Here is a 14,054-nt window from a genome sequence, read left to right as displayed (position 1 = left end):
AGTGTTTTTAAAATAACTAAAAACTTTTATAGAGAAAATATTTTTGGATTCCAAAAACAATTAAAGTGCTCCCTAAACAAGCATTATTTATGTGTTTGTTCCAATAAACACTTCAAGTGTTTTTTTTTTAAATTCACTTACGTTTTTATAAGAATATTTTCACCAAAAAACTTTCTAATCATTTTAAAAACACTTTTAAACAAACACTTCGTAGAAGAACACTTACGTTTTAAGCAATTACGTTTCAGACTGACCCTCAATTTCACTTTCCTTTCACTTTGAGCACATGCATGAGAAGGACCAGCGAGGAAGCCGTTGAAAATTTGAAAGAGAATGTGCAGGTTAAAGATGGTTACCCCTGGACAAGGGCTGTAATGGTGAAATTCCCATCATCACGATGAATCATGCTTGGCGACTGACGTTTGGAGCACGATATGCAGTACAAGCTTTGTCCTCAACTGTGTTGACGATCAGTGTTCCGAACAAAAAATAGATTGTTGTTTTTTAATGATTAAAAATAGTGACATCTACACATCTCTTTTTATATTCCAAATACTCTTTTTTTTTTTTTTTCGAATCAAATAATTGAAGATGATTAAACGACAGAAACTAATGGTAGGTGTGTGGGAGAAAAAATTTATCAATGTGCCCGGAACACAACCCGATACATTAAGTGTCATAATACAATTAGTTGAAATTTTCTTTTTCAAATTTCCAACTAATTGTATTATTACACTTTATGTACTGGGTTATGTGCCCGATACATTAAAAAATATGGCGTTAAAAAGAAAAAAAAATGTTTGTAAATAACACCACTCCATATTAAAATGTTTTTCTTTTCAGTAGTGTTTGAAATAAGATTAAACTTTTAATTTTTTTTTGTAAGTAGGGAGAAAATTCTTACATCCGAACGATGAATCACGTCATCCGTTCAACACGTACAACTCATAAAACAATAAAACTTTATGTTGTTTAGTCTCACCTACGACGGTATTGGTCTGATGTGATTGAATCTGTTGGTGTATATATAGGAGATTACAAGTTGATGGTGTTCACGTTCATTGTTTTTACAATCATTAGTACATTGTGATTTAGACCTCTAATTAGTACATTTCCACATGGTGGACTGGAAGACTCAAAGTGCAATTATTCCGACCGTATAATAAATTTGAAATAATATTATTTACATACTTATTTTTATTTTTTTACCGTCGAATCGAATGAATTAAAGAAAATTAATGACGCAAAATTAGTAAGGATCTGCAGAAAGTAAAAATATGTGTGAATAGCACTATCCTAAATTTGGGATTTGGATCCTCACCGGATCCCCTCCCTGAGGATCCTAAGGATCACGCATGTGGATCATTGATAAAAAATCATGCAGTCACAATTAAATACTTTTTATATTTTTAAAAGTAAAGTAATCTCGTTTTACGTAAAAAATATAAAAATGAAAAAATTTGTAACTACACGATTTTTGATCAACGGTCCACGTACGTTGATCTCTAGAATCCTCAAGGAGGGGATCCAGCAAGGATCCAAATCCCTAAATTTGTAGTTGTAGTTAGCTCGAAGATTAATTTTCTCTTATTAGTTCCTATTAATTTGATTTTCCTGTAAGCAAACCGAGAGAGAGTCCTATTATTTGAACAAGGAAACTGATGGCCTGCTGTCAGGGAAGGAAATTCTGTCGCTAACCAAATATCCCTGAAACGTTGTCGGCTTTAACAAAATGTACCAATACACCATGTGAGTGAACGAGCCTTTGTCTTCTTCTTTCTTTTTTTGTTTTTTTTTGTTTTTTTTTTTTTTGTAGAAACTTTCATTAATTAAAAAAACTATTACATGAAATAGAAAGTCCAAAGACAATCCCAATATAAGTATAGTTCAAAAGAAAATACAACACAGATACTCAAAAAGAGCAAGTCGACAACAACAAAAATCCTAAATCTAAAAAACTATTGGATTTCCGAGATCTACCTTTAAATGAGTGAAACCGGCTAAAAAAAAAGAAAATTCAAAGCAAAAATGTTCGAGAAAGGTTGTGATGGTGATATCTGACACACCCCGACCCAGAAAGTCCACTTAGACCCTGAATCGAGCTGTGCTGGCCGACACCTGGAAGGTGACGAAGCCATAAAATGTGATAGTGTATAAAAAGTGAATAAATTTGAATCTAAAAGTGTCTAAGTACCAGAGTGCGCTACGAGTGGGAGCGAACCCATCTCACACGCGATGTCAGAGCATAAGTAAGGTACAGTAGTATGGGTAAGAATCATACCCTAAAAAATATCCATCAATACTAAGATTCGCCACAAATTCATGTCGATACAAACTCAGCAACTAAAACCTGGAGGGCACCAAACATAAGGTGTGAGTAAGCAATAAAACCAAGCTTCCTAAAGTTATTACCTCTCTAAAAGTAATGCCCCTAAATGTAAAACCCGTATCATTTTCCATAAGACAGTACAACATATATACATATATCCAAACCATACTCAGAAATGACCGAAACCACGGTTTGCCATCAACTCCACCATACATTAATAAGTAGGCCAAATGAACTAAATCAATACAAAGTGATATATCAGTCAGAGTCATCTAAAATGACATGTACAACTTATCTATATCTCATCAATCATGGCTAGCATATAAGTCGGAGTCACCTATAGTGACCTGTACGACTTATCCATATCTCATCAATCCTAGCTAGCATATAAGTCGGAGTCACCTATAGTGACCTGTACGACTTATCCATATCTCAATCTCATCAATCATGGCTAGCATATAAGTCGGAGTCACCTATAGTGACCTGTACGACTTATTCATATCTCAATCTCATCAATCATGGCTAGCATATAAGTCGGAGTCACCTATAGTGACCTGTACGACTTATCCATATCTCATCAATCATAGCTAGCATATAAGTCGGAGTCACCTATAGTGACATGCACGACTTATCCATATCCCATCAATCCTGGCTAGCCAATAGCTCAATAAGTATACCTGCACACGAGTCGGAACCACCTAAAGTGGTCTGTACGACAGGACTGAGTGTAAATAAATACGCTCAAGTGCTACGATCACGTGAAGATTGGGCGAATAATCGCGGGTCACCTACGAGTCGGAACCACCTAAAGTGGTCTGTACGACAGGACTGTGCACCTACCTTGAATCCAAGGTGAGCGTAAGGTGCGGGAGGTGAACATCACGTGAAGGACTGTGCCCTGGCCACGGGCGGGAGCACTAACACCGGGGTGCAGGTTTATAAGCTCTCAATGCATCTCAATATGACATGTGGAATTCATGGCAACCAGTACGACAGTAACGAAGTTGCCTAATTCATAACTGTAGTCATGCTATAACTCAATCGATTCAACTAATACCATAAACTTACATGAACTTACCTGGGTGTCCTAAGTTCATCTTTGCACTTGAAAGCATTCCCAATAATTATATGCAAGTAATATACATATGGATATACCATGATGCAATCTAATACTCAACCATGTCGTAGCATTTTCAATTATAAACAATACAGTGAGAAGTGTACAATTAATAACGCCCTACACCCAAACTACTTATTTTCAGGGATAATTATCCATGACAACCCAATTAACACTAATTTAACAAACTAATTCATAAAACTAAAACTTGCATTTACCAATTTCCTTCGCATTACTCAATTTCCCAAGCAAGGCTTTTGTCTCAAATATTTTATGGCTGCATCTAACGTCTCGTTAGACTGCCTACGTACCCTAGACAGGGATCAAGCCATTCGTAGTTCATATAGGTACTTCAAGCATTCACAATAATTATACGAAGGTAATATACCTAATCAATTTAAAAGTGTCGATAGAACTCTCAACAATATGTACGATAAAAAGGAAAATATCCACTCACCTGGAGTCCACGCTATTATTCTCTAGCACACACATCGAGGCGTCCTGAATGATTGGTCCCTGTGACCAATTATCAAATGACATCTCATAACTCTTATCCGAAGAATAGGTAATTCACATAAAACACAACCTCAACGACGTTCTAAAATAGTTTGAGACCCATTAACCACAAGTCAACTGTCGATCAAAGATCGACGGTAGGGTTTACAACCCTGTATAACTTGACCCAGATGATCCGCATATAAGATTTCCAATCCGCAACTCCCAACGATCCACAATATGTTTCTAGAATAACATATTAAAATTTCATTACGATCCAACGGTCAGATCTCCGCCAATTGCATAAAACAAGTGGCCGTGAACATTTATTTTACTAACTTACAAATCCAATTCAGGAAGATCCGTAAGTCGGATTCCCGATCCATAAATTCCTATGATCTTTAAATATTACGTATTATAATGTATCCAATTTTGGTGACGATCCAACGGTCGGATCATCGATTCACATTTCTATCAAGTAACGTATCGTAACGAATTTAGGTTCCAATTACCAACCTACGTCATTCAAATGACAAAACTGAATTCAAGACATTTGACATAGCCTAAAACTAGCATTGGCGACCCACTGGCCACGCGCCGCCGCGAGTGGCGGTCGGCCGCCCCGACTCGCCGGAAAATCCAACTATTTCCAAAAATTCTCAAACTTCACAGAAATGAAGATCTCAGTGAGTGGAGCAACTTTCATACCTGCCACGAAGTACAAAAGTGGATGGAAGATGATCAATTTTTCCCACAAAGCCGGCGGGTGCCTAAAACTTCCCGACGTCGATTCGTCGTCTACGGTGGTCCAACGGGGTCAAGGTTGGTTGGGTTTTGCTCCTGGGATGATGGGATACAAAGCCCAAGTGGTGGCATCGGCCATCGCTTTGCCGATTTGCCGGAAAATCGAAAAGGGTGGCCGGAACACCATTGATTTTCGTCAACTTTCGTGGCCTCAAACCGCCCCATACCATGGTTAATCAAGGTGGTTCTTGGGTGGGTTTTGTAGAGGGGAATGAGAGCTTCAAGATGGTGGTGGTGGCATCCAAAAAATCCACCGGAGTTGGCTGGAATCGGCCTTGGAAGATGGACCCGCGGTGGGTGCGGGTGGACGAAAACCACCTCCTTTTCTTCTTCTTTTTTTTTTTTTTTTTTTTTTTTTTCTCTTTCCTCCCTCCATTTCTGATTTTGGGCTTCCCCCACAAAGTGGGGATTTAATTTAAATAAACACTAAACCTTGAATAACCAACTTCGAACGTCTGTAACTATACCGTTATAATCCGGACTCGCAAACGGCTTTCGCCTATACGTTCGTACCAAAGAGTACTATGAGGATATGCTTAAAGAATAAGTCCCACATCTCTCAGGTCAATGGTCAACGGAAGTCAAAGTCCTTGCCTCTGGGGCAATTTCGTAAATTCACGCTTTTAAAATAAAATAAAAACGTAAAATTTGGAACGGGTTGTGTGACATCCCGTCCCGGGATTATTAAAACGTACTAGTGAAATGACTTTTCTACCCCTAGTTCGTCTCGTTATGTTTTTGGTTGTTTTGTGTGGTGTTGGCAAGTGTAGGGCCACACACACACACACTATCTCACTCTCCCTCACCCTCTGTCTTCTCCCTGTCTCTCTCTCTCTCCCGTACTCCCATTTCTTCTTCTTCTTCCTTCAAACGTACGAACACACACCAAGAACCCTCAAATCATCACAGATCGAGGGAACCAACTACACCATTGAACTCGTGAGGTCGAGGCGAGCACAGCCATACCATTTTCAGGTGAGAAATCATTCGTTTTCACGTAGATTTGACAATGGCCGATTCGTGTACTGTTCATGCAAAGATTATTCATTGAGTTTTTGGGATTTCTAAGCTCGTAGGTAGCTTGGTGGTGTCACGAGGAGCCTAGGAGTGCTTCGTTGGACGATTTTGGACGTCGGGATCACCGTGGTCGAAGTTAGCCGAGTTTTGAGTTTTGAGACAGGTATGATCGCGTGGTTTTTAGCTTTTAAAAGTTGTATAACGTGATTCTACTAGTCTAGGGCTTTAATTTGGTTCAAGAATCATGAAAAATGGTTGAGAAACGAACGAGAAAACAAGGTTTGAACTTTTTCCAGTTTTCCGGCGCCGGCGACGGCACCGGAGACTGAACGGAGAAGGTGACGGAATATTCCGTCAGAGTTGACGGAATATTCCTGACGCCGTTGACGGAATCTGTCAAAACTGACGGAATATTCCTAACGGCGTCAGTTGACGCCGTCAGTGTGCGCCGCACGTGCCTGCGCGTGCGGCGGAGGAAAATTTTTCTAAAAATATGGTTGTGATCCTGAGGTTGTGTAGAGCACGTTGGTATATTCATTTGTCCATTTTGAGCAATGTATGAGAAGTTGGTTATGTGCTTTAAAGTTAACGTTTTTATAGTTATTTCGCATATAGGTGACACGTACCCCGAGGACGAGCGTTCGCACTCGAGGCAGGGGGGCTACGACCCTTCCACATACCAGTGAGTGGGCTTTTGTTTTCCGTATATACCTATATACATTTATATTCCCAGAAATTGTTTAAATAAGGGTTAGTTATGTTATGCCATGCACTTTATTATTATCGTTTATGCATAATTGCATGCATTAGTAGTGGCATGCATAAACATATGCATATTGGGTGCTGTGGACGCACAGGTAAGTGCCAGGTAAGTGGTATTCATGTTTACATTTCAGTAGTGGTTTGAGATGATTAGAGAGCTCATAACCTGCACCCCCGGTGTTAGTGCTCCCACCCAGAGTAGGGCACAGTCCTTCACGTGATGTTCACCTCCCGCACCACACGCTCAGCTTGGATCCAAGTTAGGTGCACAGTCTTTTCGTACAGACCACATTAGGTGGTTCCGACTCGTAGGTGACCCGCGATTATTCGCACAGCCTTCACGTGATCGTAGCACTAGAGCGTACATATATATTACACCTAGGCCTGTCGTACATACCACTTTAGGTGGTTCCGACTCGTGGGCAGGTTCAGTTGTTGAGTTTGAGATTTGAGCTCTATATGCAGCCGTACAGGTCACGTTAGGTGACTCCGGCTGCCAGATGTTATGCTATTGATGTGATTTATACCTGAGCACTTGCATTTCATTATGAGGCTTTGTCATGGCATATTCTTGAGCATGATTGGCATACCCTTGAGCATGTTTGGCATATTTATACATACGTATATATGTTTATTTTCTGGGAAGTATACAGATTTTACGGCAAGGGGTTAGAATGTATTTTGCTAAATGGTTTTCAAAGAGCTTTGTTTTGCCCACTCACGCTTTTGTTTTGAGCCCCTCCAGGTTCTAGTTGATTAGCAGTTTCGGTGGTATTCCCAGAGGATTCTCCCGGCTTTTCTGACAGATACTCACCAGCGTAGGGTCACCTTCGGGTGTACTTATGTCGCAACTTTTCTTTTGGACTGCTGTAGACCTGCTCTGAAATTGTCTTTCACTTACGCTAGCACTTGTTTAGTACTTTGTATGCTAGTTTTTAATTATTCGTACTATTATTATTATTACTTTATTGGCTTCCGCACGTGCACATGGCTACGTCACCCTCGTGTGACGGCCAGCATGCTCCGATCTCGGTCGGGGTGTGTCAGGTTGTCACAATATCCATACATTTAATTTTTTTTTTTGATAAACTACCATTTGACCCCTTAAACTATTATTCCAGTTGAAATTGATCCCATGAACTTTTTTTTTTTTTGGTAAATTTACCCACTAAACTATTTGAAATCAGCCAATTGACCTCTTGTTGGTAGATTCCATCCACTATTTTATCAAAATCAAAGGAAAATTAGTCTTTCCTTCATCAATTCTTACTTGTCAACTATAACCATCAATGAACTTATAACATTTGAAAGCAAAATAATGTGTAATGACAATGTGATATAGTATGTTATGTAAACGTTTGGTTTCTTTTATGTTTTCTCATTATGCTATATGTTTTTTTACTATGTCCATGTATCAAAATTTTATTGGTGGTTATATCTGACAAGTAACAATTAATGATGAAATGACTAATTTGCCTTTGAATTTGAGGGAATTGATTCGGCAATCTAACGGCAAGGGGTTAATTGACTGATTTTAAATAGTTCAAGGGGTTAATTTACCAAAAAAATAGTTTGGGGGGTCAATTTCAATTGGGGTGATAGTTCAGGGGGTCAAACCGCAATTTATCCTTTTTTTTAACACACTTTTTAATTTTCGGCCATTGAAACAAATGAATTGAAGAATATTAAATAACATAAATTAACAGAAGGTGGGAAAAAAGACGTGTGTTAATAGCAGTACCCATACTGTATGGGTTGGTTACTTTTTATTTTTAAGATATAGACAAATTACATAGAAGAAATGTGGGATGAAGAAAGGTTATATGGTGAAAACAACTTCAAATATACTTCAAATTTTTTTTTTTTTTTTTGTTCTTGGTTTTAGTGTGTGCATTTCTGAGAGATTTTTCAGTGTGTTCAAGACATGGAGCAAAATAGTACATGTCATTATGCAATTGGAGGAACATTTGAAAAAAAAAAGTTCCCTCTAATTGTATAATGACATGTGGTGTTCTGCCCCGTATTTGAAGGAGGCAAACAAAGAGGTTGAATGTACATTATTTGTCTATTTTTAAAATGAGAACTTGTTACCGAATCAAAGGGACGAGAGGAAAAAAACAAAAAAAAAGAAAAACGAATCACAACACTCCGATCAACATTAGATAGTCAAATTTCTTGGTTTGAAGAACCACCAAATGTAATCTCTGATATTCTTTTCAAGGATAGTATTCAACATTAATTTTGGTGCGGGACGCTCTTTTTCTCTTTGACCGAGTTGAGATCCCGTGCAAAGTTTTTATTAAGGTCCATTGTTAGCACCTTATCCTACTTGTTTGTACGTATTCTTTAATCTTTAATGAATATCGCACTATTTCTTAAAAAACAAAAAAATATGTATCAAATGACTTATGGAGACAAACGATTTGATATTTCTCACAAATTAATTGAAGTGATAGATGGTGCGTACCTTGAAGTCTAACGTTTGAATTCAAACTTATATTTCATGCAATAAACTTTGATCAATTTGGCCAAAGGGTTTGACTTTAGTTATACCTGTTAATTTAATCTACTCCTAACGACTAGATTTCTTCTCAAGCATTATTTATTAATATAGTAGATTTTAAGATTAATTTGGGAATGAAAGGTGTTCCTGACCTTAATTAATTAGCCCCTAAAAAAATTTTAGGTGTATTTGGATTGTGACCGCATAATTGTGCTATTTCATCTAAAGTATAATATATTCAAAAAGTAATACATATCAACTATATTGTTTCCTTTTATTATAACATGCGAAATAATACACCACGTTGTTTGTATTTTTAACTACTTGGTACAATAAAAATTTCTCGTAATTTGGGTGGCAAACTTGTTAATCATCATTATATTTTTATGACAAGTATCAACCAAGTGGGATTAAAGTTAAACATAAAAAAGTTGGAATTCTAGATTTGGAGGAAGCTGCGGGAAGCTTCATTCCATTTGCAATAAGCTTAATTAGGTAGCACATGTTTCCGCATCAAGAGGAAGGTTTTAACTTGGGAGTGCCAACTTAGACACATTGACTTGGTCACTTCACTTATATTTATATCCCCAAATGGCTAAGGGCTTGTGCACAGGGTATGGTGTCTAATTCCACCGTCTTCGAAAGATCTTGAATTTGTCAAATTCCAAATGGTTAAGTTTTCAACGCGGTTACAGATTGCATACGTTTCTGGTCAATTGACTTGGAATATATATAGCTTATGTTCATACACTTCATTAGCTTAGCAAGTCAATATAGATAGGGACTTAACTTAAGATCAAGAGGAAACAAAGATTAATCACCTCTCACTCTCAAATGAGAGATTCCCTCATGTTCATCAAATATGTCACGTGTTATAATTGTCTGTTAGTGAATAATGTGTGCATTTTTTAAAGACGTATTTTGAATGGTAATGTCATTAGAACTAACTATTACTTGCGTGAAAGTATATCCTTCCAAACTTAGATCCTCTCATTAACGCTTGTTTAAAGATGTAAATCCCAAATTTGCCAACCCTAACAACTTAACATTATCCTATGATTTTTATTATGATTGTTCAAAGTTTAAACCAAAGCATAAGTGACACGTAGGGTTCACATTGCCGTCGCTCGTCAATGCAACGTGGCAAAAGCAAATATAGACAAAATCCACCGTCACCAATGGAACTGCAATGAACTCTTCTTTTAGTTTTTACTAATCAGCTAGCAGGATATAATGGTATATCTTCAGGGAAGTTGACAATAATTTCACATCCAATTTAAAACAACGCCACTAGCTATCAGAAGAATATCGAATTAAAAATTCTTGAAGTAGTAAATGCGACAAATTGTTCGGAGGAAAGTTGTTCCTACATGCATATATACCTCATCAAATGATTATACAAATCATGCCTTGAGATTGATATCTGACCTATTCGATATATGTCACCAATCCCCTTGGCACCTTCCCCACCGTTGACAAATGCCACAATGCATCTAACCTCTAAGTAAATAACAAAATACAGTGAAAGCTTAAGGTTAATTTAGGAACTGTAATTGGACAATCACACTCCAGGAATCGTATATCTTTTACGTAAATTTTATTTTTGGTCAAATAAAGTTTAGGGAAGAGGCTAACCCATCTCAAGGCTAGGATATATTCGAACCTTTTTTAGGACTTACCTTAGGCCTTTTTTTGTTTTTTTTTGTAGATTGCTTACCAAAATAGATGCCAATAGCGGGTCGAATCTGAGCTTTAGTTTAGCGAAGAGAACAATCCTTACTCACTCAACTAATCCTCAACCTTTTATGTTATTTTCTTTTACAAAAATGATAGAGTGACTTTACTGTGAGAAGCATACAAAGACAAATTAAAGAGTACTTACTAAAGGGTAATATCTTGTCAAAATCATACTTTTTTTTTTTTTTTTTTTTGTGGAGATAAATTCACGCAATAAGAAAAAAAATTAAAACTCTTACATGATCACCACAAGAATTAAGAAAAGTTGGTATAAATCTGCCACAAAGGCAACAAACCTAGCAAGCTAGCACCTGTGCTCCCAAATATTCCCTCGCTAACACAACGAGACCACAACATTCTACTGGATGAGTGCAGGCTAGGATGACCACTTAATTTTCTCAAGTACATACACTTGTCATGGAAATTTTCTTTTATTGTACGTGCTACTGTTAGATTTTTGCATATAGAGATCTAATATATCTTTGTAACAATTAAATCTTGCATAAAATTCGAACTGCTAAGTAGTAAGTTGGACACTTCGTAGTAGAACTAGAAAATTCAAATTTGCCTAACTGCTTGATTCATGGGTGTTGCTCGCAAACTCACACAATAACATCAAGTCCCAGATCAAACGCGCATTTGTTTGCACACAGTATTACAATTCAGTTGACCTCAAAAATTAAAATACAAATATCCACAAAAAGTAATTCACCTCCCTCTCCCTCTCGCCTCCTATATATATACATATGGATCAAGCCCATCACCCATCATCCATCATCCATCATCAACTCCATTAAGTAGTATACAATACTAATTCAAATTCCAATCCAAATGGCTTATAATTCTAAGCTCATCTCATCCCTCCATATTTTCGCTTCATTTTTCATCCTTCTTGTTCCACTCTTTGCCTCGATATCTTTAGCTGCAGATAACTCTTCAACCCCAGTCTCCACCGGAACCATTTGCAAATCCACCCCCGACCCTTCCTTTTGCAAATCCGTCCTCCCCAGCAACAACACCGCCGAAAATGTCTACTACTACGGCCGGTTCTCAGTCCGAAAGTCCTTGTCTCAATCGCGAAAGTTCTTAAATTTAGTCGACAAGTATCTCAAACGGAGTTCCACTTTGTCTCTTACCGCCGTCCGAGCCCTCGAGGACTGCCTACTGCTTGCCGGCCTCAACATGGACTTTTTGCTGAACAGTTTTGAAACCGTCAATAACAATAGCAATACCCTTCCCGCACTCAAAGCCGACGACGTCCAAACCCTCCTAAGCGCCATTCTCACCAACCAGCAAACGTGTTTCGACGGCATTCAGTCCGCCGCATCGGCGTGGAGTCTGAAAAACGGCCTCTCCATCCCGCTAAAAAACGACACGAAATTCTACAGCGTTTCGCTAGCACTTTTTACCAAAGGGTGGGTTCCCAAAAAGAAGAAACAAGCCGCGTGGCGCCCCAGTAGGATGCAGCGCGGCTTCAAGAACGGACGCTTGCCGCTGAAGATGTCGAGCAAAACGCGTGCCGTTTACGAGAGCGTGAGCAAGCGGAAAATGCTGCAAACGGAGACGGCGGACGATCAGGTGTTGGTGAGTGATATCGTGACGGTGAGTCAGGATGGAACCGGCAACTACTCCACCATCAATGACGCCATTGCCGCAGCTCCAAACAACTCTGCACCAACTGATGGGTACTTCTTGATCTATGTCACCGCCGGTGTTTATGAAGAGTACGTCTCAGTGGCTAAAAATAAGAGGTACTTGATGATGGTCGGAGACGGCATTAACCAAACGATTATCACCGGCAACCGAAGCGTCGTAGATGGATGGACAACTTTCAACTCTGCAACATTGGGTAACTTATATTTTTAAACAAGAAATGAAAAATGCAAGCTGCTTTGTTATATTTTCAAACCGTGAATTAGGATCGTAATCAAGTTTACTATTTGACCATACACAACGGTCAAATTTTTTTATGTGCATATTTTATAAAATCAACATAATTCTGAATTAGTATCTTACAAGTAATTGAATATGATAAATATTGCAGCTGTGGTTGCACCTGGATTTATAGCGGTGAACATAACGTTCCGCAACACCGCGGGAGCAATCAAGCACCAAGCAGTCGCAGTCCGAAATGGGGCGGATCTGTCCACATTCTACAGTTGTAGCTTTGAAGCCTACCAAGACACATTATACACACACTCTCTTCGGCAGTTCTACAGAGAATGTGACATCTACGGCACCGTAGACTTCATATTTGGAAATGCTGCTGTTGTGTTCCAAAACTGCAACATATATCCCCGCCTTCCAATGAGCGGCCAGTTCAACGCCATCACGGCTCAGGGTAGAACCGACCCGAACCAAAACACGGGCACTTCAATTCACAATTGCACCATTCGTGCTGCTGACGATTTAGCCTCCAGCAACAGCAGTACACGGACTTATTTGGGCAGGCCATGGAAGGAGTATTCTAGGACAGTTTACATGCAGTCTTATATTGATAGCGTGGTGGATCCTGTTGGTTGGCAAGAGTGGAATGGAGATTTTGCACTGAGCACGTTGTATTACGCTGAGTACAACAACACCGGACCCGGATCCAACACTACAAACAGAGTTACGTGGCCCGGTTATCATGTGATTAATTCTACCGACGCCGCTAATTTCACGGTGACTAATTTCTTGCTGGGAGATAACTGGTTGCCCCAAACCGGAGTGCCTTACACCGGCGGATTAATTTGAGACATTTCTTGGACTGCAACCCATTTTTTCTTCTCTTTTACAATTTTTTTCTCCTTGTCATTTTTTATAGTGAAGTGATAAACATGTAATGCCCAATTAGGAATTCTCAATTTACAACTTGGGTTTTAAATCGTAAACGGTTTTATTTTTTGTTTTGTTAACTGATTGACTTTATAACAATCGTGTTGGAAGAAACTTTCGTGATGCATCTTAATTCAATCTGTCACATATGAAGCAATACATCTAAATATTAGTTTGCACCTTACCTTGGTCATTGCTAATAAAGTTTTATTAGTGTGTTTGTCATTATAACATTCTGAAAACGCTAAGAAAACGCATGAGTTTAAACGCTATGGTGTAGTGTTTAGACATATCAATCATGTCGTTCACTTATTTTATAATTGAAGGCGGAGATAGGATTTCTTAAACTGGTGGGCTAGCAAAAAATATAACCATAATATGATTTGATCCATTTTTTTTTGTCTACAAAAAGTTACATTATAATCAACTTGAAATAAAAAAATTTAAGTAATAAACTGTTGACCCTAAAAATT

At 38.4% G+C, this 14,054-nt stretch overlaps 1 protein-coding gene across 1 annotated transcript; it reads left to right on the top strand.

The window, feature by feature from the left end:
* Nucleotides 1–11,559: 11,559 nt before the first annotated feature.
* LOC137743474 (probable pectinesterase/pectinesterase inhibitor 7) lies at nt 11,560–13,688 on the top strand. Its single transcript, XM_068483373.1, has 2 exons — nt 11,560–12,613; nt 12,809–13,688. Exons 1-2 carry the CDS (start codon nt 11,596–11,598, stop codon nt 13,498–13,500), a joined length of 1,710 nt encoding a protein of 569 aa, XP_068339474.1. The 5' UTR covers nt 11,560–11,595; the 3' UTR covers nt 13,501–13,688.
* The last annotated feature ends 366 nt before the right edge of the window (nt 13,689–14,054 follow it).

This window comes from Pyrus communis, chromosome 8 (genome assembly GCF_963583255.1).
Source record: "Pyrus communis chromosome 8, drPyrComm1.1, whole genome shotgun sequence".
Taxonomy (NCBI): Eukaryota; Viridiplantae; Streptophyta; class Magnoliopsida; order Rosales; family Rosaceae; genus Pyrus; species Pyrus communis.
The sequence above is the reverse complement of the archived record's forward strand: the minus strand, read 5'-3'. Positions and strand labels throughout refer to the sequence as shown.

What these genes read in the sequence shown, in the direction of transcription:
- LOC137743474 (XM_068483373.1), top strand. Translation starts at nt 11,596, where the DNA reads ATGGCTTATAATTCTAAGCTCATCTCATCCCTCCATATTTTCGCTTCA. An exon ending in TTTCAACTCTGCAACATTGG is followed by an intron (nt 12,614 to 12,808) that starts GTAACTTATATT and finishes TAAATATTGCAG; the next exon opens with CTGTGGTTGCACCTGGATTT.